General features: G+C 37.9%; 1 protein-coding gene across 1 annotated transcript; it reads left to right on the plus strand.

The window, feature by feature from the left end:
* Nucleotides 1-20,738, plus strand: LOC137708474 (kinesin-like protein KIN-14A). The gene is made up of 23 exons (XM_068447561.1): nt 1-317; nt 569-692; nt 1,011-1,097; nt 1,240-1,410; nt 1,562-1,668; nt 2,134-2,265; nt 2,379-2,557; nt 3,595-3,756; nt 4,116-4,207; nt 4,506-4,657; nt 4,980-5,153; nt 5,422-5,568; nt 6,508-6,693; nt 7,360-7,431; nt 7,968-8,023; nt 8,142-8,361; nt 17,103-17,294; nt 17,424-17,615; nt 18,253-18,603; nt 19,089-19,187; nt 19,535-19,675; nt 19,771-19,929; nt 20,076-20,738. The coding sequence occupies exons 1-21, from the start codon at nt 54-56 to the stop codon at nt 19,628-19,630; spliced, it is 3,255 nt and encodes a 1,084-aa protein (XP_068303662.1). The 5' UTR covers nt 1-53; the 3' UTR covers nt 19,631-19,675; nt 19,771-19,929; nt 20,076-20,738.
* The last annotated feature ends 4,477 nt before the right edge of the window (nt 20,739-25,215 follow it).

Genomic DNA, 25,215 nt, shown 5'->3' on the forward strand with positions numbered 1-25,215 from the left:
TTTGAGTTTCCAAATTTGGGGTAAGATTTTTCTGCCGGGGGACAACGACGGCAATGGCGGAGCAGAGGAACAACAACAACAACAGGTGGAACTGGGAGGTCAGTGGCTTTGAGCCAAGGAAGTTGCCTTCTTCGTCGACGTCGGCTGCGGTAGCGGCGTCCAGCTTCGACCACCACCACGACAATTACAAGCCTGGTGCGCCGTTAGTTGGGCGGTACTCGATCTCGGCTGCGTCGGCTTTGGCTCAGTCTGAGCTCGCCAACTCCAACAACCAGGCTGTGGCTTCCAAGCTCCAGAAGCTCAAGGATAAAGTTAAGGTAATGGGTTTTGTAATTTAGGGGCTCAGAATTTGAGAGTTTGAGTTACTGACTTTTGAGCTGAATTACTGTGGTAATCTCAGTGGTTAGTGTGGTTTAAGAGTGTGTTTAGCGCCAATGCGTTTTGAAAATTGAAGCTTTGGGCACAATGTGAGAGACTTTTAAGTGGTTCGATATCTGCATGGGTGCTTTTGAATTTCTGCTTCTGTATTTATGTAAAGATTTTTTGTTTTTAAATTTTTATGGGACAGCTTGCTAGAGAAGATTACTTGGCGTTGAGACAAGAAGCAAGTGAGCTGCACGAGTACTCGAATGCGAAACTTGAACGAGCTACACGTTATCTTGGTGTTCTTGCGAATAAAACCCGAAAACTAGGTAAGGGATTTGGTTATGTTGTTTGAGTGTGCGGTCTGCTTTGAAGGTTTAATGGATTTTTTGAAGTGGCCCAAGAGGGTGTTGTGGGAGGACTATTTTCTAAGTTCAGGATGAGTAGTATTTTGGCATGGGTACAGGGTTTGATATTACATGCAACCAAATGAAAACTATATGAATGTAATTTCTTGTGTTATACATTTTCCTTTGAAATTAATCACGAATTTGATATTCCTTCACTTGTTCCTTCTTTGTAAGGTTTATTTAGTGTTCTTGGTTCATCTCGATGGATTTGAAAGTTTTTCTTTGATAATATGTCAGATCAGTTTGCCCTTGAAACCGAGGCTAGAATTTCTCCGCTGATCAATGAGAAGAGAAGGTTGTTCAATGACTTATTGACGGCCAAAGGTACTCATCTTCTGTGAGTGTTCTCCTTTTGTAACTCTCTCTCAAAAGCATTTATATTTACTTTTCAAGGTTGTTGAGGTGTTTGGGTGATCTTACAAAAGTTTAGTGTGGCAGTATTTTCTAACTAGCCTTTTAATTCCAGGAAACATAAAGGTATTTTGTCGTACAAGACCTTTATTTGAGGATGAAGGTTCCTCAATTGCTGAATATCCTGACGAGTACAATATCCGCGTCAATACTGGTGATGATGCCCTGTCCAACCCCAAGAAGGATTTTGAACTTGACAAAGTTTATGGACCTCATGTTGGACAGGGTGAGAATAACTGTTCATCTTTCATTGTTTTCGCCTTATCTGTGGTTCTACTACTTGAATATTAATCATAAAACTTTAATTTCTGAAAAGAAAAAAAAATGCTTAAAGTATGTCTGCTGCTAAACTATTTTTGACATTTTCTGTCTGTCAGCTGAACTTTTCCATGATGTTCAACCATTGGTGCAATCAGCATTGGATGGATATAATGTTTCCATATTTGCATATGGACAAACCAACTCTGGAAAGACACACACTATGGTTGGTCTCTTTTCCTCTTTTTCTCTCTCCATGTTTGTTTGTCTGTGTCTTTATCGATATGCATTTCTGAAGCCTATAGGTTTATACTTGCATGGTGGACTGCTGTTTTCTCTGGCCAAATGGTCAATGCCTTTTAACTCTGTCCGATTACAAATTTGTATATTGAAAAGAATAAAAATTGTAAGTTGATGCATTAGACTTTTGAAAAGAGATTTGTAGTAATTTTTACACTATTAGAATTGAACCTTTTAGGATGGTGAATTGGAGAATTCTTTCAAATGGTTACCCCATAATAAAAATTAAGTTTAAAGTACTAAAGCAAGAATTTAAATAGGTGCAACGAGGGATGTGCCTTTCACTCTGGGTGTTTTATGCCTTTCATTTTTTTTCATTTAAAATTTATGATCATTGTTTCAGTCTGTGCACCAGTTTTATGAAATTTGTACTTTGTTAACTTTCTCTCAGGAAGGATCTAGCCATGATCGCGGTTTATATGCTCGATCTTTCGAGGAACTATTTGATTTATCCAATTCTGATTCCACTTCTACTTCAAGATTTAAATTCTCCGTTACAGTTTTTGAGCTCTACAACGAACAGGTAATATTGTTACTGTAAGTATTTTATGCTTTCTGGTTCTTTTTTTGTTTGAATGGCTTTTGGGATGGAAACCTTATGATGGTTTGATGTGGATTCCTTCCATTTTCTTTTAGATAAGGGATTTACTTTCAGAATCAGGAATTGCTCTACCAAAGATTCGCATGGGATCACCAGAATCCTATATAGAACTTGTGCAGGGAAAAGTTGATAACCCACTGGACTTCTCTAAAGTATTAAAAGCTGCATTTCAGAGCCGAGGAAATAAGCCATCAAAGTTCAATGTTTCTCATTTGTATGTTCCAAAATTTTACCTCAAAGTCTCAAACTTCCATACATTTTTTGTATTGCTAGTATTTACTGTAAGGTCATACTTTTGGTAGTTAAAATAGTAAGCTATACCTTTCTCTTAAAAAGAGTCCCTTCATATTACTGAATGAGAACACCATGCTAAAACTGTTATTGATTTTTTATTTTTTTATTTTTTTTTTTATTTTTAAATTATGAGAATTCCTGAATTTTTGCTTAACAGTTTTGATCTAATCACTTTTTAGCGATCACTCAATTCATCAAAGTGACCATTATTCTGGTGCAAAAAGTATTTATTATAACTTAATACACCTTTTTCTCAAAAAAGGGGACTATTTAACTTGTTCAAAGTTTTATTTCTTATGATTGAAAGGAAAATCTTGATTTAATAACAACTTGAACTTGTTTGTTCAATTTCATCTCATAAAATACATGTAATGGCTACACAACTTTTTGGGTTACTTCAAATCTACTTAAATTCTTTTAATGGCTATATCGTTAATTCAAATTAAGTTTAAGGTTTTCGGGGTGGAAAAAGTGATAAATTGATATGGGGTTGTCTGGTGATGGCTATATGTAGATTGTTGATTTTATGTTCTTTTCTCTTCTGCTCCTGGTGGATTACTTCCCACCACTTTGCTGTACAGGTTTTATTATGTAAAAGTATTTCATCTTTTGAACAAAGTTATATAAATTAATTGTTGACATGGCTAGAAGCTAAAATCAAGTTGCCTAACCCTGACTAGGTAGTTTCCTTTTACTTACTGATTGTAGTCTATGAGATAGAGGTTATGCATGTACTCAAAACTTGACAAAAGCCACTGGACTGCCCATTATTAGGGGTCATAAAAGTTGAAAGGAATAACAAAAATAAGTAGACCATTCTGAAACAAGTTGCGAAGCTAGATAAAGAAGTTCCATATACGTTGTCAATTGCTTTTGCATGTATGCTTGTGTATGTGTCACAACTGCTCAGCACTTAATTTATCTAAAAGTAGATTCTTGTTTCTTCACTATTGCCAGGATCATCAGGATACATATATATTATAACAATTTGATCACTGGAGAAAATACATACAGCAAGCTTTCTCTTGTTGACTTGGCTGGAAGTGAAGGATTAATTGTTGAAGATGAGAGTAGTGAGCGTGTGACGGACTTGCTGCATGTTATGAAATCACTTTCAGCGTATGTTACGATGGCTTATCTGTTTTTATTTTTTTATTTTTTCTATTTTTTAACTTAATAAGTTTCGGCTTCTTTCAGGTTGCCTATAATTTAAAGGATGGTTCACATTGGTTTTGTACTTATAAGCAGTATATGATTTTCATTGTGCAATTGTGCATCATTCTTAGCATGTGATCACCTATGTTTCATTTATACAAATTCGGGATACGAATACATATGTGGTCATATTTTATGTCAGTTGTAACAATATATCAGCTTCCTGTTGTCCTGCTTATGCCAATCTGTTATCTTGTGCCATCTATGTTTACTTGTGCCGTCCTGTACTTAAATAATTCTGCCTTTTGACGCTGTGCATGTAGGTTGGGAGATGTCTTGTCTTCTTTGACTTCAAAAAAGGATGCTATACCTTATGAAAATTCAATGCTTACCAAAGTACTTGCAGACTCACTAGGTATTCAATCCTTTTCATTGTTTATGTTAGTCCTGATTTTGGACGTGCAATTCTAAGATGAAAGGAAAAGTAATAATGAACAATTTGTTAATGCTTTTTTTGGTTGCATATGCTTATAACTGCCTCATGGTCATGGGTACTTGTGATTGAGTTGCATCCATTACCACATTTTCTCCTGTATGATTGAATTACCATTTGGTAACATATACGGTAGATTTTTATTGACTTTCTTTCCGTGGTCTTGTTGAAAATATGGCTTTGATTGCTTACTGAAACAAACAAACAAAAAATTCTATAGGTGGAAGTTCAAAAACTCTGATGATTGTTAATGTCGTTCCAAATGCTTTGAATTTGTCGGAGACATTATCATCTCTCAATTTCTCTTCTAGAGCTCGAAATGCTGTTCTAAGCCTTGGGAATCGAGATACGATAAAGAAATGGAGAGATATCGTAAGTTCTCTCTCTCTCTCTCTCTCTCTCTCTCTCTCTCTCTCTCTCAGTTTATGAGTTTTATTTTTCGTTTTCTTTCTTTGTCATGATTACACAGCAAAGCAAGGAAATAGAATAGAAATACTAATAGTAAAACAATAACATAAAAATCTTTCTATTAATTGAAGCATGGAGCCTCAGATGGAAACTTGCTGAGTTAACAATGAAGAATCACTTCGGCACTTCAAGGAAATCTACTTGCGATTTGTGCTGGTTAAGGCATTGTGATGAGCAAGATTATAAACTATTTTCTGCTGAATTTTAATTGTGATGATTCTTGTAGGCAAATGATGCACGTAAGGAGTTGTATGAAAAGGAAAAAGAAAGTCAAGACCTGAAACAAGAAGTTTTGGGACTTAAAAATACACTCAAGGATGCAAATGATCAGTGTGTCGTGCTCTTCAATGAAGTGCAGAAGGCGTGGAAAGTTTCTTATACGTTACATTTAGATTTAAAGGTTTTATAACTTGCTGAGTTTGGTACAGCTTTCATGTTTACTTGCATGTTATTGGATGTTAGACAATTTAAAGTGTCTACCTTGCTGAAGCCGTTGGATATATGGCTTCGATTTATACTACAATTAATGAATTCTCCAGGGTTGCTAGTAGTCTAATTTAGTGGTTTTCTGTCTTTTTTTTTCATAAATTTTCCTTGTCAACAATGATAATGTGGTTTTGGCTGGTAAGCATGGTTCTAAACTGGTTTAATATTCCCATTTGATGCAGTCTGAGAATATAATGCTTGCAGATAAGCAAAAGATAGAAAAGGAGCAAAATGCACAGCTTAGAAATCAAGTAGCTCAACTGTTACAATTAGAGCAAGATCAGAAAGTGCAGATAGAACAACGAGATTCTACAATCCAGGCCTTGCAGGTTGGTCATGTGTCTGCTTAATCTTCTCATTTATAAGTATTAGGGTTCAATGGTTCTGTTAAAATATTTCAGGAATTTACTGTAGACCATATTTCAGGAACTACTGTACACGTTCATATTTTTAGAGTAATCCGTGCTGCATACTTTTCTGATGCCAGTGTGCTCTCAAGAATAGAGTTACATGTTTTCAGATGATTTTTCAAAAGAATGTCCCACAGGGCCACAGCGATAAGCATACCCATCTATATGTCATATCAGCGTGATAACAGGAAAGATGTAACAAGGAGTCCATGCTGAATAGACATTGTAATCTTCTTTGTTTAGCATGCAAGCGTATGAATTGTGTCACAGAACAGAATTGATAAGTTAAAGTTTGAAAAATCTATCTGCACATAGTGCAGGCTTCAAATTTAGTTATGTGTGGGCTGAAGATTTCCAAAACTCGTTATTTATGTGACAAGTACTGAAGTACGTGAAAAAAGAAGAAGAAATCATGACATTTTCTTCGTAGCACTCTTCATATGAGCAATTAGTTGTTTCATGGCATTCTACTTTCTAAAAACAAAAATCTCCAAATTTTGAGTTTGAAACTTTTTTCGTTGGCATATGATTTTTCATTAGAATGTGATTAAGTTGTTTGAAATGCATGGGGTTAGCATATTGGTTAACTCCACTCATGATATAATAGTTTTGAAGTGAATATTTATGTTTTCAATTGTTCTGTGCTGTGGTTCTTCATTAAAGTGACTATCACACCTTTACATTGTCAAGTGGATTGATCAGGTTTTGAGGTTTCAATTATGTCGCATTATTAAATGGTTGAACTCTGGAGGGCGTATGTTATAGTATGAAAGTTTCCCATTTATACTTCCTAACCAAGGAACTTTTCCTTGCATTTTGCACCACATGATGTTGCCCAACATTAACTGTTCGATACAGGCCAAAATTAAAAGCATCGAGTCCAAACTCAGTGAAGCCCTCCATTCCAGTGAAGATCGGTCACCATTAGTCTCGGATCCAGGGTCTGCAATTCTATCAAATTCCAAGGCAATGGGAGATGGCATGGATTCTCCAGTAACTACGAAATTGGAAGAGGAGCTTAAAAAGCGTGACGCATTAATTGAGGTGTGCTATTCTACCATAATTCCATGTTTTCTGTTTCTAGAATAATGGTTGCAACCTAATGATTTGTACATATGCATGAACGTCTGTTATCTATCCTATCTGTAATCCAATTTTCATTTCTCATACAAACGAGAAGTTCACAAACCTATGCATAGACAATAGATTATATTTTAGCATTTTGAATTTGACTCATAATGACACTCCATCAAAGGAAAATTTTGATATTTATAGACCCAACATGACCTCGCTAAGAAACTGCTAATGGCAAGTGCCACTTGAACGGTAATCATTCTACATTATTGTGAAATGTGAACAATGCTGTTAAGATGAAGACCATTAGACTGCAAAAACTAGTATAAACTAGACTGGTTAAGTACCAATGCCATGATTTTATTTTGGTCTTTTTCAAATAATGTTTACTTAATTTGTCATTTTAAAAAACCAAAGGTACATTCCTTGGGAGCAAAAAGTTGTGTTATGAAGAGGTTCTTCCGCAATGAGTTAGTCTTGTACCAAGTCATTGTTTGTGCATACCAGCATGAAATATCATCTCTTCTGAATCTATTTTCCCATTCTCAATTGATATGACCATTTTTATAAGGTTAATGCTCTCTGTCTCTCTCTCTCCCCCTTCCTCCCTCTGTCTCTCCCTCTCTCTCACACCAGAGGTTGCATGAAGAAAATGAAAAGTTATTTGATAGATTGACAGAGAAAACATCTTTGGCTGGCTCACCAAAGGTAATTTCTGTTAGTCCCACTTTTGATGTGGTTGCGTGCTTTCACAATATAGTTGTATATTTGTTCGTCTGATTGTTTTACATGCTATTTTAAGTATCTGCTACATTCTTGGGTGCTCATTGGTGCATTCAGTGTTCTCCTTGATTCAGTAATTCATGGAAACCCAAAGGAGTGCAGGTGGTTAGATGTAATTCTGGGTGTTTATTGTTATAAAAACACTTGAAGATTTTGGGATGAATTTTTTTTTTTTTTTTTTTTTTTTCAGTTAGCATTCCCGAGTCTATTGTAGCAGTTTCATATAGTCATATGGTATTGATTGTTCTTTATTGTGATGTCATTTGTGAGTGGAAAAGTTTAAGAGAGCAAATTTCGATGAAAAGTTTAGGAGTTTGGATAGGTGTGGTGTCCTATCACAATCCATTATCAGTTAATAAGCTGCTTCCTTATCTCATTTGTGGTATTTAAGCAATTCTACTTCTATGGTTTGTTAAGTGTATCATAACAAATTTCTAATATGTGTGGGTGTGTATTTTCAGTTGTCAAGTCCATTGTCCAAAGGGCCGCTAAATGTTCAGTCTCGGGACCTTGTGAGGTAAGACTTCTGCAAGACTTTATGTTTAATGTGTTTTGTATATTATTTTTCTTCATCCCTCAATTCCTAAAAGAAAAAGCTTGTTTATCTAACTTTCGCTTTCAATAATTTAAAACAGGAATGATAGTAGAGGACACTCGATGGATATTATTTCTTCATCAATCGCACCTGCTGCAGATAAGACTGAGGGTACTGTTGCTTTGGTGAAATCTGGTGTGGAGAAAGTCAAGACAACACCTGCTGGAGAATATCTTACGTCTGCCTTGAATGACTTTGATCCTGAGCAGCATGACAGCCTTGCTGCGATTTCGGATGGAGCAAATAAGCTTTTGATGCTGGTATGCTTGGTTATTTAATTTATCTTTTCATTTGTGTTTTGACACCATACTGGCATACCTTGATATTATGCTTAATTGAATACGGTGTCATCACGCATTACTTATTTTAAAGTGAGTATTAAGCGTTGATGTTCAACTTTTCACCTTTCTTGATGTGGAGAAATCTTGCTAACAAAGGCTATCGTTTTTTGTTTAATTTTTTTAGGGTTGTGGTGAGCACTTAACAAAAAGCTTCTTAAATAATTGTTAATAAGTGACTTTTGTTAGTGTTTTGTAGTTTCAACTAGGGTTTGACTTGATGAAATTTGGATTAATTTTGACAAGAAATTGAAGAAGATGATGAAGGCAGCAAAGGGAGTACATCGCTCCTCTTGGATTCAGTTCAAAGAATGAGAATAAGATAGAGAGTACAAGTGGCCGTTACAAAAGCACTCACACGAACAACTTGCTCGCTAACACTCATGTGTGCTACGTACAATTTAACGAGCACAACTGGTATGATAGCTGGCGGAAATCTAGCCTATGAGCTAGTTTAATCTCAACCATTCATTCTAAACACTTTAAAAACAAACACTAACAATTCTGACAAGCTTGAGGGTGAAGAAATCAGCTCAAGTGCTTATATTTCAAGACTCCCTTCTAAGCTTTTAAGTTTAGCTGACTTCATTCCAAGTAAACCTCAGAGATAATAAAATCGATCATTTGGCAGAGCTTTGGTGAAGATTTCTGCCATTTGGTCCTCTGACTTCCAGTAAACCAAGTTGATAATGTTTTCCTGCAATGCATTTATGATGTAGTGATATTTGTGATTAATATGCTTTGATCTCTGGTGGAAAACTGGATTTCTTGTCTTTGCAATCGCAAAAAGTATTGTTCACATTAAAGTCGAGTTGCATCTGTTTGCACTTCTCCAAATCCTCCAGAACAAATCTAAGCCGAACTACTTGTGTAGTAGCTTCTGATGCACTTACATACTCAGCTTCAGCTGTGGAAAGAGCCACATTATTCTGGTTAACACTTTAATAAAATAAAAACAAGAATTACAAAATAGTGGATAAGAAATCCACCATGTAGCAAAGCTAGCTAAGACCTCTCAAATAGATCTAATTACAACATAACCTCATCCAAAATCATTTTACGGCTGCTAACATATCCCACACTATATGAGAAAGAGAATAATCCCTGAACTCATTTGAAACTGATGCCCAGTATCTTACTCTACCTAATAGTTCTGCCACCCCCACTCCATTATAATCTTCAAAAACTCTTTTGTTACGCGCCAACCAAATGTTCCAAAAAACTGTTAACACCAAACAGCCCCACAAAGCTTTAGCTTTCCTCCCCTTTCCTAAAGCCTCAAAGTTGGTTCTTAGAAGCTCGAAACAACCCTTTGGAATGACCCAACTAACTCTAACTTCTTGAACCAATTTCCACCACAACTGTATTGAGGAAGAACAAGGGAGAAAAATATGATTAACACTCTCCTCAGATTTACACAAACTGCACCAATGGGGAGAAATACAAATAAAAGGCCTTCGCCTTTGAACTTGATCACAAGTTTTGACCTTCCCAGTAGCCACTAACCACGCAAGAACTTTGACCTTCGGAGGAGCTATTGATTTCCAAATCGGAGAAAAGGGTGGAAAATGTTGCACAGTTCCATTGTTGCTCAAGAAAGAGCTATAGGACTTGCAAGTGAACAATCCTGATAAGTCTAGTTTCCATCTTCTGTTATCCGCTCTTGATTGAATCAAACGAACATTTTCCACCTTCTGTAATAACCTAGCCGCCTCTGCTATCTCCAACTCATTCAAATTTCTTCTGAAGTTAAAATTCCAGCTCAAAGAATGAAGAGAAAAATCCACAAAACTTGAAATGCTCTGGTTGTGCATTCTCGATAACAAGAATAATCTAGGATATTGCTCTTTCAATGGTCCTGCTTCCAACCAACCATCCTCCCAAAACCTCACCCTCTCCCCGTTGCCCACCTCAAACTTGCAGCACTCTAGGAACGATTGAAGACCAGACAAAATATCTTTCCGAGGGCTAAGACATGAAACACGCGGCAAAGGATTTGCATCCCACCCATTATCCTGCAACCCGTACTTGCTTCTTATCACCTTGTGCCAGAGAGAATTTGATTCCATTGGGAATCTCCACAACCACTTAGCCAGTAACGCTTCATTCCGTTTCCTCAAATTCCCCATACCTAAACCCCCTTCCTCCTTACTTTTAATAACTACCTCCCATTTCACCAATTGGTTTTTCTTTCCTTCCTCTACCCCTTCCCAAAGAAACCCTTTCATTAGTTTTTCCAGCTATCCAATCACCCTGCAAGGAATTTTGAACAAAGACATGTGGTAAATTGGAAAACTTCCCAAAACAGATTGAATCAAAGTTAATCTACCACCTTTGGATAAGAATGCCTTCTTCCAACTTTGAAGTCTTTTTTCCATCTTTTCTACAACTGGATCCCAAAACGTAAGTGCTCTTGGCCTTCCCCCAAGAGGAAGACCCAAATACTTTATTGGCCAGCTACCCACCTCACAACCCCAAGAATCTGCCATCCTTTTAATTTTCTCACAATCTGAGTTTATTTCAGCCAAAGAGACCTTGCTTTGTTAATTTTCAAACCTGAAACAGTACAAAATAAATTGAGCAACTCTAATAAATTGTCCAAACTTCCTTGGCCCCTGCCAAGAAAAAAATGGTGTCATCAGAAAATTGAAGATGCGAAATCTCCACCTTTTCTTGCCCAATGCACAAACCTTTGATCAGATTATTCTCTTGTGCCTTCTCCAACAATCTATTCAGGACATCAACTAATAAGGTGAAAAGAAAAGGTGATAATGGGTCACCTTGTCTCAAACCTCTTGAAGCTTTAAATTTTCCTCTAGGCCTCCCATGTCAGAGGATTCAAATTAAATAGGAATTCTAGCAGTGGTTGTGGAAGAGAACTCAGAGAATTTGAGGAAGAAGAGAAGAAATTGGATCAGAAAAATCTCAGAGAATATCCCTCTGCAATCTTCCATATATTGCAGACATTCACTTTGAGCATGTGAGCTCATACATTAGCACATTTAACTGTTGGAGGTGAGAGAGAGATAGACACATTTCTAAATTCAATCTCAGCCATCAATTACATCTTACTCTGAGATTAAGACACTTGTCCAATGTTAAGCCCTATGAGACTTAACCAACACATTACATTTTTAACGCACAAACTCAGCCTATGAGCTGAGGTATAACACAAATGTAAACTTATAATCTTCACTAATCAATTCATCAATTTACACACAACACTCCCCTTTAAATTATGGACTGATTTCATTCCAAGAAGATCTCTAAGATATGTGTATTGCTCCCTCGCCAACACCTTTGTAAAAATGTTAGCAACTTGCTCTTATGTAGGACAGTAAATCAAGTCAATCACTCCTTGCTGCAATGCCTCCTTGATGAAATGATACCTTTTGTTGATATGCTTGGTTTTCTGATGAAATATGGGATTTTTAGTGATAGCAATAGCTGAAGTGTTGTCACAGTTCAATGGTGTTGCAATAGATTGCATTTCACCAAAATCTTCCAACACAAATCTTAACCAAGTGGCTTGTGCAGTTGCCTTCGACACACTGATATACTCTGCTTCAGCTGTGGATAAAGCAACGCATTGTTGTTTGATAGAAGCCCAATAAAAGAAACCACTGCCAAATGTAAAAGCATAACCGGATGTGCTCTTCATATATTCTTCTGAACCACTCCAATCACTATCACAAAAGCCTATCAGAATTGCCCCTTTTCTTTTCTTGTACTTTTCTTGTACTCTAAACCAAAATTCAGAGTTCCTTGAACATATCTAAGTACCTTCTTTGCTGTCCCATAGTGCTTGTTAGAAGGACAATGCATGAACCTTGCTAACATACATGCAACATACATTATATCAGGCCTTGTTGCTGTGAGATACAGCAAGCTTCCCACAATTTTCCCGTTTGATATTCATCTGCAGCTCCACTGTCATCATCCTTTCTCGGTTTGTCATTTGGTACAAGTGGGATGCTCACAGATTTACAATCCTGGAGCCCAAACTTCTTCAACAGAGTTGAGGCATACTTCCTCTGATGTATGAAGATACAATCTTCAGTTTGCATAACCCCCATTCCCAGAAAATGGTGCAACAAGCCCAAATCTGTCATTTCATACTTGTGCATCATATCAATCTTGAATTCCTCCATTAACTCCTGATCAGTGTCCCTTTTCTTGCCACTTTAACCAAGACTCCAGTGCCTACTTGGACTTTGGCTTTCATCCTTAATGTCAACAAGCAAATCTTCCCTGGATGTCATATGATTACTACATCCACTATCTATGTACCATTCATCACTTATCTTCCTTACTTCTCCAGAATGTTTAGCACAGAATAGGTTTCCAGTTTCTTCAACCTGATTAGCAAAATTCACTTGTTGCACAACTTTGTTTGTATTACAGTATCTTGCAATATGCCCAATTTTGCTACACTTATGACACTTGACCTTGTTCTTAACCAACACTCCACATAGTGAAGTCTATCACAGAATTTACACTTATCCCTAGTGTTATTTGCATCATTCTTCACAGGGAAACTAACCTTATTACCTCGATCAACCTTGTTACTCCACTGTTTCCCTTTTGGCCTAAAGTTTTTCTGGCATTTGCTATTGTTTGTTTGACCATTGAACCTATTAGGTTTTGATGCAATGTTCAAACTAGCAAATGCTTTCTCCATACTACTTTCACCATGTCTATCAAGCCTTTGTTCTTAACCTTTCAAAATTGCAACAACATCCTGAGCATCTATGGTATCCAAATCCTTAGTATTTTCTATCACAGATGCAATACTATCATAGGATTTAGGTAAGCTAATCAACAATTTCTGAACAATTCTTTGATTACTCAGATCTTCACCATAGCTTCTCATTTGATTAATCAGATCAAACAATTTAGCAATATACACAGAGAGAGATTCACTATCATTCATGCGAGTATATTCAAAATCTCGTCAAAGACCTTGAAGTTTCACAGATATTACTTGCTTATCACGAACAAATTCTTGTTTCAGAATGTCCCACGCAGCCTTTGCACTTTCCTGGGTTGCGATTCTCGGAAAAATTTGATCTGAAACAGCACCTTGGATGATTCCAATTGCTCTAGCATCCTTGATCACATTCTCACGCATGAGCTTCTTCTCCGCCTCCGTGAGCTCCTCCTCCACCGGAGTTTCATACCCATTTTCAACCAGATCCCACAGTTTGTGTGAACGGAAAATGGTCTTCATTTTGATTTGCCAGAAATCAAAATTTTCACCATTGAAGATTGGCGCTATGAGTTCTCCTCCTCCAGATCCAGCCATGTTAGATTCGATCGCTGATATGAACTTGAATCACTGCAATGAGCTTTTGCTGTGAATCTGAGCTCACCCTTCTCACAAACACGACGCCTAGAAATTCAGACCCAACTTGGCTTTGGGGCCATTTTAGAGGATTCAAATTAAACAGGAATTCTAGCAGTGGTTATGGAAGAGAAACTCAGAGAATTTGAGGAAGAAGAAGAGAAGAATTTGGATCAGAAAAATCTCAGAGAATATCCCTCTGCAATCTTCCATATATTGCAGACGCTCACTCTGAGCATGTGAGCTCATACATTAGCACATTTAACCGTTGGAGGTGAGAGAGAGAGATAGACACATTTCTAAATTCAATCTCAGCCATCCATTACATCTTACTTTGAGATTAAGACACTCGTCCAATGTTAAGCCCTATGAGACTTAACCAACACATTACATTTTTAACACAAACTCAGCCTATGAGCTGAGGCATAACACAAATGTAAACTTATAATCTTCACTATTCAGTTCATCAATTTACACACTAACATCCCATTGATCAAAACTGAGAAATTTGGAACTTAGACAACCCTGCGTCCATTTCCTCCATCTATTGCCAAAGCCCTTTCTTTGTAAGACTTCATCCAAAAATCTCCACTCCACATGATCATAAGCCTGTTCATAATCAATCTTGAATACCAATCCCTCCTCTTTCTTCTGCATACCCTGATGTGTATTGCATATCAATTTCATTACCACCCCAGTCACTATCACAATAATCAACTAGAATTAAAGACTTTCCTTTCGCATACTCAATTCCAAATTCAAGAGTTCCTTGCACATACCTGAGCACTCTTTTTGCAGTTCAAAAGTCCTTCTTTGTTGGATTGTGCGTAAACCTGGATAAAAGACTGGCAGCAAACATAATATTTGGTCCTTTTGCTGTTACATAAAGCAAACTCCGTACAATTTCTCTGTAAACAGCCTCATCTGCGTATTCACTTTGATCATCTTTCTTCATCTTGTCATTCACAGCAAGAGGAATACTCACCGGTTTACAATCCTTCAAACCAAATTTTTCTAGCAAAGTCGAAGCATACTTTTCTTGGTTCATGAAGATCTCATTTTCAGACTGAATAATTCTCATTCCAAGAAAGTGGTACAATCATCCAAGTTCTGGTTTCTCATATTTTCTCTCATGAGCTTTGAACTCATTGATCAAATCAATGCTACTGCCTTTGTACACTATATCAATCACATAAATGGAGACCCAAGAAAGTGGTACAATAATCCAAGGTCTGGTTTCTCATATCCATAGCTTCACTTAGACTTCTCTGAAAACCACAATCAAGTAGATAGGAGTTAATTTCCTCATACCAAGCTTTTGGAGCTTGTTTCAGTCCATAAAGAGCTTTTCTGAGCTTGTACAATTTGTCTTCAGATCCTGGAACTATGAATCCTTCAGGTTGATCAATATATACTTCCTCATTCAGCACTACATTCAGAAAAGCTAATTTTAGATCAAGTTGATCTAATTTCCAACCTTTCTGTGCAGCAAGAGCTATTGAAGTTCTTATTGTGTCCAACCTTGGAACATGTGCAAGGTCTCATTGGGAAGCTCGTCATACTTGTCCTTTGCTGAAAGCCTCTTCATGTTGCTTTCCTGCAGCACATCCTGACAAATTCCATCACCTCATTTCAATTTTGGTAGCCCATACACCATTCCCTTCAAATGTCTCAGTCTTTTATGCCATTCCCAAGCATTCTTCTATAATTGCTTTTCAAGCTACTGGATTCATATCCTCCATAATGAGAGGGAAACATCTATTCCCTGTCATTTGCAGTTGTTACATGGTATTGTAACTGCATGTCTTCAAAGATTGCTACTAGATGACCTCAATGGGATCAATTTCTTTAAGTTTCTTAGTTCTCTTAATCACAGACACTATATTATCATAGGTTCCTAGTGAGACTAATCAACAACTTCTCAGACAATTCTTCACCATACATCTTCATTATTAATTAAGCCAAACAATCTAGTCAAATAAGCAGGTAATGATTCATCATTTCTCATACGAGCATACTCAAAATCTTGACGAACACCTTGCTATTTCACAGATCTGACTTGTAAATCACCTCTATACCCTTGCTTCAGAACATTCCAAGCCGCCTTTGCAATCTCTTGGTTTGCAATCTGAGGGAAGATCATGTTTGAAACTGCACTCAAAACAACCCCAAAGCCTTTGCATCTTGAGCTATGAGATCCTGAACCATAATCTTCTCCTTCTCAGGCTCGTCTGGAATCGCAGATCCTTGATCTACAAATTTCCATAACTTAGTGACACTTGAAAATCGTCTTCATCCTCGTACACCAGAAGTCATAGTTCACTCCAGCAAACACCGGAGCTTGAAGTTCAGCTCCAGATCCAGCCATTTGATGCTTCTATTCAGCTGGGTTTCTTCATTGGAATACCCGGAAGAATTCACGAGTCACACCCCCTAATTCAAATCAAACCAAGCTCTGAGGCCATGTTAGTGTTTTGTAGTTTCAATTAGGGTTTGACTTGATGAATTGTGGATTAGTTTTGACAAGAAATTGAAGATGATGAAGGCAGCAAAAGGAAGTACATTGCTCCTCTTGGATTTGATTCCGAGAATGAGAAAAAGAGTGAGAGAGTACAAGTGACCATTACAAAACCAGTCATGCAAACAACATGCTCTCTAATCTCAGCCATTCATTCTAAACACTTTAAAAAACAAACACAGAACAATTCTAACAAGCTTGAGGGTGAAGAAATCAGTTCAAATGCTTATATTTAACATTAAACTGCTGTTTTGCCTTTAATCAGCTTCTCAGGCGACTACTTGTATATGTTTCAACTTGACAAACTATTCTTGTAATCCTACATGACAAACTTTAGGAAAACAAGGGGATTGTTTGATAAAATTTAAAAAAATTGGACAAAGAGGGAGAGATATGGAATAATGGAAGGAAAAAATGACAAATGATAGAAATGCCCAAAAAATGAGGGAGAACATTAAACTAAAATTGAAAACTTAAGACATTCTAAACTTGGTTTTTAGTTTTGATTCTGGTAAAGCATTCTATATATCTTATCTCTTATCTCTCCTTCACCTCAACCATCTCTTATCTCAATGTTATCTCCATGTTCTTATCTTTCTTGAACTAAAACAATAACATTACAGCATGATGCCTCCAATCATAACATTTAAACAACCTATTACTTGGCTTCACCTAGCTTGTTTATTCTTTCAAGTTTGAACACAAATGATGTTTCTTGTGATTGGCACATATTGATGGTCTATGATACTTAATGTGTGCAGCTTTAAGATGTAACGCTAATTGTCTCTTTACAAATTACAGGTTCTGGCTGCAGTAATTAAAGCAGGGGCTTCTAGGGAGCATGAAATACTTGCTGAAATAAGAGATGCCGTTTTCTCTTTTATTCGTAAAATGGAACCACAGAGGGCAATGGACACCATGCTTGTATCCCGTGTTAGAATTTTGTATATTAGATCCTTGCTTGCTAGATCACCAGAGCTGCAGTCCATCAAGGTAATGAATGTTAAAGAATAGAGACTTACCTTTTTATTTGTATGCTCCTTTTATTTTTTCTTTGTCTTTTCTCAAGGCCGGGGTGGGTGCTGTCAGTGCTTATTATTTCTTCTTTCTTACCATTTATAGGTTTCTCCGGTAGAGAGTTTTCTAGAGAAGGTTAGTACCGGACGTAGTAGGAGTTCCAGCCGGGGAAACAGCCCAGGAAGATCTCCTGTGCTCTATGTTGATGAGCATATCCAAGGCTTCAAAGTGAATCTAAAGCCAGAAAAGAAGTCCAAGTTTTCATCAGTTGTATCAAAGATACGCGGACTTGATCAGGTAACTGCCATCTCTCTCTCTCCCTCCCACCCCCCCTCTCTATATATAGAGGGAGAAGGCAAAAAGAGTGAAGCTTTCATAATCCCAACTTTGCTCCTCCCATTAGGATTTCAAAAGAAAAAAAATATTCACAAAAAGTAAAAAAAAAAAAAACCACCCACTTAGTGGGACTGTGAGTGGTTAGTAAGTAGTTTATTATATTTTTATTATATTATTTATTGTTTTGCTTTTTTGTTTCTTTTTTCAAACAGAAAAATAAATAATAAAATAAAAAGAGTCAATTGCCACTCACATTTGCGTGTGGAAAGAGGATAGTGTGTGTGTGTATACTGTATATATACAAACAAGGGATAAATGAGAGAGAAAAGAGAATCCCAACACGCAAGCACAAGGCAGACAAGAGAATGAAGAAGAAAAAAAATATCTAGCTATGCTTCTACCATTTTATCTATTTTAATGGACAAGAGTGGAAGTTTCTTTCACTTTTCTCGTGAACCTCTTTCTCATTCTTTGCTTTTTTGGTGCTTCTTCCCTACCCATATGTACACCAATTTAATAGTTTTGACCTGTTTCTGCTAATGTTGTCTTTTGTTGCAAATGTTTTGTATGGTGCGGCACTAAGCATTCAAATGTGCAGGAGACTCCAAGGCAGCAGGTAACTGCTGGAAAGCTTAAGGAAATAAATGAGGAAGCAAAAAGTTTTGCAATTGCAAACAAAGCGCTTGCTGCTCTGTTTGTTCATACACCAGCTGGTGAGCTCCAGGGCCAACTTAGATCCTGGCTTGCAGAAAATTTCGATTTTCTCTCTAGTACAGGAGAGGATGCATCAGGAGGGACAACTGGTCAGTTGGAGCTCCTTTCAACTGCAATCATGGATGGTTGGATGGCTGGACTGGGTGCTGCAGTGCCTCTTCATACAGATGCTCTTGGCCAACTTTTATCTGAGTATTCGAAGCGGGTCTACAGTTCTCAATTGCAGCACTTCAAGGTATGTATTTATTTAGCTGGCTAGTCTCCTACTTTAGAGTTGGTATCCGATATCAGCACATTATAGTTGGAGTAATGTTGCTTTTGCGCCCTTCAAAATGCCTGGAGGCCCAATTATCTAATTTGCACCACGTTATAGTTAGCTTATTATTGCTTTTGCTCCCTTTAAAATGCCCGAGGGCCCAATTACTTTGATAATATGCACCAGGGAAATCTGCACCTTTGTATGCTCTCCACTGTTTTTATGGCGGCCCATATATACTGGTGCCTTTCTATTCATCTTTTGGTAGCATCTCTGTATCTATGATTTTATGCTCATTAGCATTTTTGTGGTATACTTGTTGAATTTGGTGAAATGACGTGTATTTTCCTTCAAATATGAGATGCAATATAAATAGTTTTACTATATATATCTAAGATGAAACTTGTTCTGTATGCTCTATCAATGAATTATTGGTTGATTTCTGAATTTCTTTCATATTCCAGGATGTTGCTGGTACATTGGCATCAGAAGGTGCTGAAGATGCATCACAAGTTGCGAAATTGCTATCAGCTCTCGAGTCTGTTGATCACAAAAGGAGAACGGTAATCATTCTTTATTGATGTATGTGCATATCTTAGAAAGTATTTCTTACGTATATCATGCACTTCATAGATGTAAATTTGCATATCCAACAGAAGGGAAGAAATCCTTATAACAAAAAGGATGTGGTTCTACTAAGTAATCTGTTAAAAAGAAGAAAAAAAAAGCAAGCGAAAGTTTTGGCCCTTTGGGTTTATTAGAGTTTCAGAAAATTACTCGATGAACCTTCCACTGGGATGCGAGTTGAAATTCCTTTTTTTTTTTCCATTTTTATGTGTTGATTGGCTGAAGTTGTATTCTCTTGTTGTGCCGGTTATTGGATTTTATGCTGATTTCTTGATTTCATCAGATTTTGCAACAAATAAGAAGTGATGCAGCCTTATTGACACTGGAAGATGGTGGTCGACCTATTCAAAATCCTTCCACGGCTGGTGAAGATGCATGATTAGCATCTCTCATTTCCCTTGATGGCATATTGAAACAAATCAAGGTACTCTTTTGTACTTCTGGTGTGATACATAATGATTGGGTTATCGTAAATTAGAAAAGAGAAAATGTAATGTTATTTTTTATTTATTTATACAGGATTTAATAAGACAATCGTCTGTAAGCACCCTGAGCATGAGCAAGAAGAAACTAATGCTTGCATCTCTAAATGAACTTGCTGACCGGATGCCTTCTCTTCTTGACATTGATCATCCATGTGCGCAAAGTCAAATTGCTGATGCTCGTCATCTAATTCAGGTGTCTACGAAATGCTGAACGCTAAAAGGATATTTTCCCACATAATTTGTCTTTGTTTCCTCATTTTGTAACAGATGCTTTTTGTGAAACTGATGTGAATGTTTTTGCCTGATCATTCATTTGCTCCACTCCTGAATCTTTTGCAGTCTATTCCCGAAGAAGACGATCTTCTTCAAGAACAATCGCATGCTCGCAAACCATCTAGAGATTTCGGGGGGTTTAATACTGAAACCGATGTGGCGCAGTGGAATGTCCTGCAGTTCAATACAGGCTCGACAACCCCATTTATCATCAAGTGTGGGGCAAACTCAAATTCAGAACTGGTCATTAAAACAGATGCCAAGATTCAAGAACCTAAGGGTGGTGAAGTTGTCAAGGTCGTCCCAAGACCGTCTGTTCTGGAAAGTATGGGCTTGGAGGAGATGAAACATGTATTCTCCCAACTCCCTGAGGCTCTGAGCTTGCTTGCCTTGGCAAGGACTGCCGATGGAACGCGAGCTAGGTATTCTAGGCTGTACAGGACTTTAGCAATGAAAGTTCCCTCTCTGAGGGATTTAGTGGGCGAACTTGAAAAGAGGGGAGTCCTAAAAGACGCGAGGTCATGAAACGTAGTACGTAGTAATTTATTAGGACCTCCACCGTTTGCGTTTCAGAGGTATGTATGACACATATAGTTTCATTTGGAGGTGTCCAAACAATTGGTATTGTGATTTGTAATCTTGTTGATTCGTGTCGTGTGCCCGTATTCAGGCATGCTCATTGATTGCCTCACTTACATGACATATTACCAACTCTCTATTTCTTCTTCATGGTTCTTATGCAAGTTTAAAAATGTTGAGTTAGCGTGGTTAATACGACCTGATTCCTAGTGGCATCGGTTGCATCATATTCGACCGGTGTCACTTCAGGACTCGGTCTAATCCAAATTAATCCACCCTAAATTGACATGTTTAATTCGTCGTGACTCGTGTCAAACGACATGAGACGTGTTCAGCATGTGGTATTAATCGTGTTGTTATCGGACCACCCCACATCATCATATGAACATTCAAAATCTACTGCTGAAACGGATGACAGAGACTTTGCTTCCTTAGCGAGTGAGTAAACAGATCGGTAGGGACTGGTGTGATGATTTGACGAATCTACTTTCCTACCCTAACTTGGAAATTATCTACTTTCTTTTTTTAATTTTCCTGTTTCCAGTCAAATTTACCCTTTTTTCTTTTCCTTTTCTTAATCAAATTCCCTTTTTATTAATGGAATACAAGTATGATGGTTATTTGGGTGATTGCTTTTGTTTTTTAAATCTCCTAGACCTTAGGGTTTAAAGAAATCGTGATCAATCACCGATCGTATCAACTAATTATCAACCTTATTGTACCGATTTTGTGGTAAATTTTTTTACCAATCGGTAATGGTATGCTAATGTTTTTTGAAACAATTTTATGCATTGCAAATACAAAAACGGGTGAAAATTGCACCAAAATGCAAGTGCTGCACCAAACGCTGGTGGTTGTTTCTTGTTGTGTTCTCATTGAGTCCACAAGTGTCCATTGGAGATTGTGACCAACAAATGAGCCGACCTAGCTCCTTCTCCACTCACTAGGAGTTTGAAAGCTTCAGTCAACACAGTTCTAGGCGCACTAGGTCTTAGACTCGCACAAGTGAAAAGTATTTCGCCGCTTTGAAACAAAAAGTTTAAAAATATCGAAAAAATTCAACGTGGACGTAATAGATAGATAGACACCCCCCCTTTGGCCTGGATTGTGACCCCGGAGACATTTTTTCAAGTCTTGTTCAACTTATTTAGGTAAGCACTATGGGAAGGGCCCAGTCAGTAGCCCATTCGTTGACAATGGAAAACCGGGTTTCCAGGTAGTGGTGCCTCTTGGTCCAGGTCTTTCCCACTTATACATATAATAGTGTCCAAAAAAGAGTGATTGAGGCAATGATATAAGCTGCAGTAGAGCAAACCAATACGGGAGGAAACTTGAAAAAGCACATTTGTCTTATATCAAGATTCAGTGTGGTAAATGTGAAACACTTTGACCATCGGAATTCCGGCAAACACCAAGAAGTATCCATTCGATAAAAGAATAGGACAAAGGTATATATTAAAAGTCTAAAGTCAAGCTTTGAATACCTAAGTTCTGCACGCATTGCAGACGACAAGGTCATGCTCGTCACGAATGCAAAGCGGGGAATAAGGAACCTGGTGTGGAAAGGAATTCATTGATTTCGAACAACAAAAAAAAAAGGTCCATGAGCACTAACTTGTTGATTTGCTTATTGTCACTTTCTGGTGCTGTGACTTTTATAAGCCTTCATTCACTTCAGATGAAGTTCCCACGCGCATGTCATCAGTGCAAATTTCGAAATCATCTTATGCGTAACTCTTGGCATACCTTTTGGATCAAGGGTCCCACCCGGTAAACACCCCTGATGAGGAGTCCATATGTCAATTCAAGTTAAAGAAGAAATAGGACAGGTTCCCTTGGTAGACTCCAATCTTCCATATAAAGCCCAACTAACATCAGACAGCTCACAATCATCAAAGTAGATTGAGTAAGCGGATTTAACAACTATGGCACAATCAGTGTTGCGATATCTATCTGAAATAGTTAGATTCCCTGTTATCAGAGTCTTGATGTCAAACAGCTAATGGAAGCGCTTGAAACACCAACTGGTTCAGTCCCTTCCTTATAGCCTTGCTGTCTAATCTTTTCTACAATCATTTCTTTCTTCTAGGCATCAATCCCATGTGAACAAAAAGACATTTGTGTTCCTCGCCCTACACTACTTGCAGTCACTGTGGATGCACCTGGGAAGATAGTATTCATTGCATGAGGGGCTGTACTAGGGCCAAATCTCTTTTGGATGGTCTTGGCATCCCTCCTTGGTCAACTTCTTTAATTTTCCCTTAATGACTCAAGGTCAATCTATCTTCCAACCAAAAAACCAGGTTTCATTTGTGTTGGGGTCAAGTTTTTGGTTTATGTTGTTGGTTCTTGTGGAGGTGGAGAAATCTTGAAATTTTTGCTGATTGTTTTGGTAAAAATAAACTCAAAAAACAATATTTAGACTAAGTTTTTTAGAACGTCAAATTGATGTTTTCTTTGTTTTCAAGAAATAGTTTCCAAAAAAATAGAAAATAAAATATACATCGTAATACAAAGTTAGAGATTTAATAAAATCATGTATGCCGCCGCCACCACCACCATCACCACAACAACATTCTCCACCGTCTCACCACTATCATGACCATCTTTGACACCACCACCTCCCACCACCATTATCGCCACCGCCATCACCCTCGTCGCCATGGCCACCACCACATCTACCTTCTCACATTCAACACAACCGACACTACCACCACTTTTTCACCATTACCACCATGACATGCACCTCCAGTGCCACAACTACCACCACAACTAACATTAACACCACCATATTATCCACCGCCACCATTGTCATCACCACCTTCGTTGTGTCACTGCTACGACCACCACCACTGCCACCAACTTCTACCACCATTGCCACCACCACCATCACATTCTCCACCCCATTACCCTCACTACCACCACCACCACTACCACCACTCCAACCACCATTGCTACCAACACCACTCTCGTCTCAACCACTATCTCTTCCACCACCATTACTATGAAGTACACATTTTTTTTTTCTGACATTTTTGATATTGGTAAGATGTGTTTTCATTCTAACAAATCATTCTCGGACGTGTTTTGATTCTAACAAATCATTCTCGGATTAAAACTACCAAATGCATTCTCAAATCATAAAAATGCCAACGTTTTTGTTTTACAAAACCGTTCTTCACATGTCATTTTGCAAAATGTTACTGACCAACCCTAATTTTTCTATTCTTTTGGAATATGTTCCTTTTAGAAAACGTTTCCAAAATTTTGGATTTATTATAAAAATTGGAGCAATGGTTCCTGAATTTTGGACCAACTGGAGCTTTGGTCCACAAACTAAAAATGTATGAGTCTTGATCCCTCAACTTGCCATAATGTGGAGCAATTATCTTTTTGAGTAACCTGTTAAAAATTCCATCTAAAATAAAGATTCTATTTTAGGGCAAATTATACAAAACTGCCTCAACTATTGTGTTAATCACAGTTTCATACCTCAACTTTAAAACATTTCAATGTCATACCTTATCTTCGAATTTGTTACAATGTCATACCTTCCGTCAGTTTATCTGTAACTTCCTCTATTAAATGCTGACGTAGCTTGAGGCGAGGCCCACTCCCTATTAAAAAATTAATTAAATATTAAAAACTAAGAAAATAAAATCATTTAGTAATTTTTTTAAATGGGGGACCCACCCCTACAAACCCATCACCCCTTCTTCCCATCCACCCGTGTCCCCCTAACCTTCCTTCACCACCAAAACCAGAACCCCATCGCCGCCCTCTATTTCTCCATCTCCACCTCCCTCCCATGACACTCCTCCCCCTCTCTCTCCTCCTACACACCCATCACCCTCAGCAAATTAATCCTTGTAACCAATTTCAAACAAAATACCCCAATTCCATCCAACCCTAACCCTGAATTTCAAATTCTTAGCACTAATCATCCCCACAACAATGTCCACAACACCACCATCGCCGTCTCCCACGACTTCAGTCTCCACCACCACCGTCGTTGCCCACGACCTCTGTCTCCGCCTTGCCCCCAGTCCTAAATTTTGAATTTGCCTATTTCAGAGAAAGCTTTGGCCTTTGCTCACGGGTTTGTGGGTTTTGGCTTAAGGGACAAGAGGCAACTGTGCTTAGGTTCTGGGGTTGAAGGAGAGCGAGTTCGATTGAATTTTCTGGGTTTTGGTTTGGGGTTTAGAAGGGGAGGTGGGGACGATTGGGTTTGGGGTTTGGGAGTATTACTTGGATATGAATGGGTTGAAAACAGAGTTGAAGTTGGGGCTTTTTTTTACAACAGATCTACGAGTGCCAACTACTGATATTGATGACCATGGTGACTTTCTACGACGGTGAGCTGACGAAAAGTGAGATGGTGGTGGGAACAGAGGGGGAGATATGCATGAGGTTTTGATGGTTCAGTAGATGGCGTGGGAGAGGAGGGGTGGAGGAAGGGTGGGATGCGAGAAAGAAGATGTGGGTGGACGAGAGTTGCAGAGAGGTGAGGGCGAAGGAAGGGGATCTGGGTGTGGGTTTGGTTTGGTTTGGTTTTTTTGTTTTTTTTTTCAAATATTTAGTTAATTCTATAATTTAGTTGGAATTGAAAGTGGGTTTCGTCTCAAGC

The sequence above is a fragment of the Pyrus communis genome, chromosome 1 (assembly GCF_963583255.1).
Source record: "Pyrus communis chromosome 1, drPyrComm1.1, whole genome shotgun sequence".
NCBI classification, from domain to species: domain Eukaryota; kingdom Viridiplantae; phylum Streptophyta; class Magnoliopsida; order Rosales; family Rosaceae; genus Pyrus; species Pyrus communis.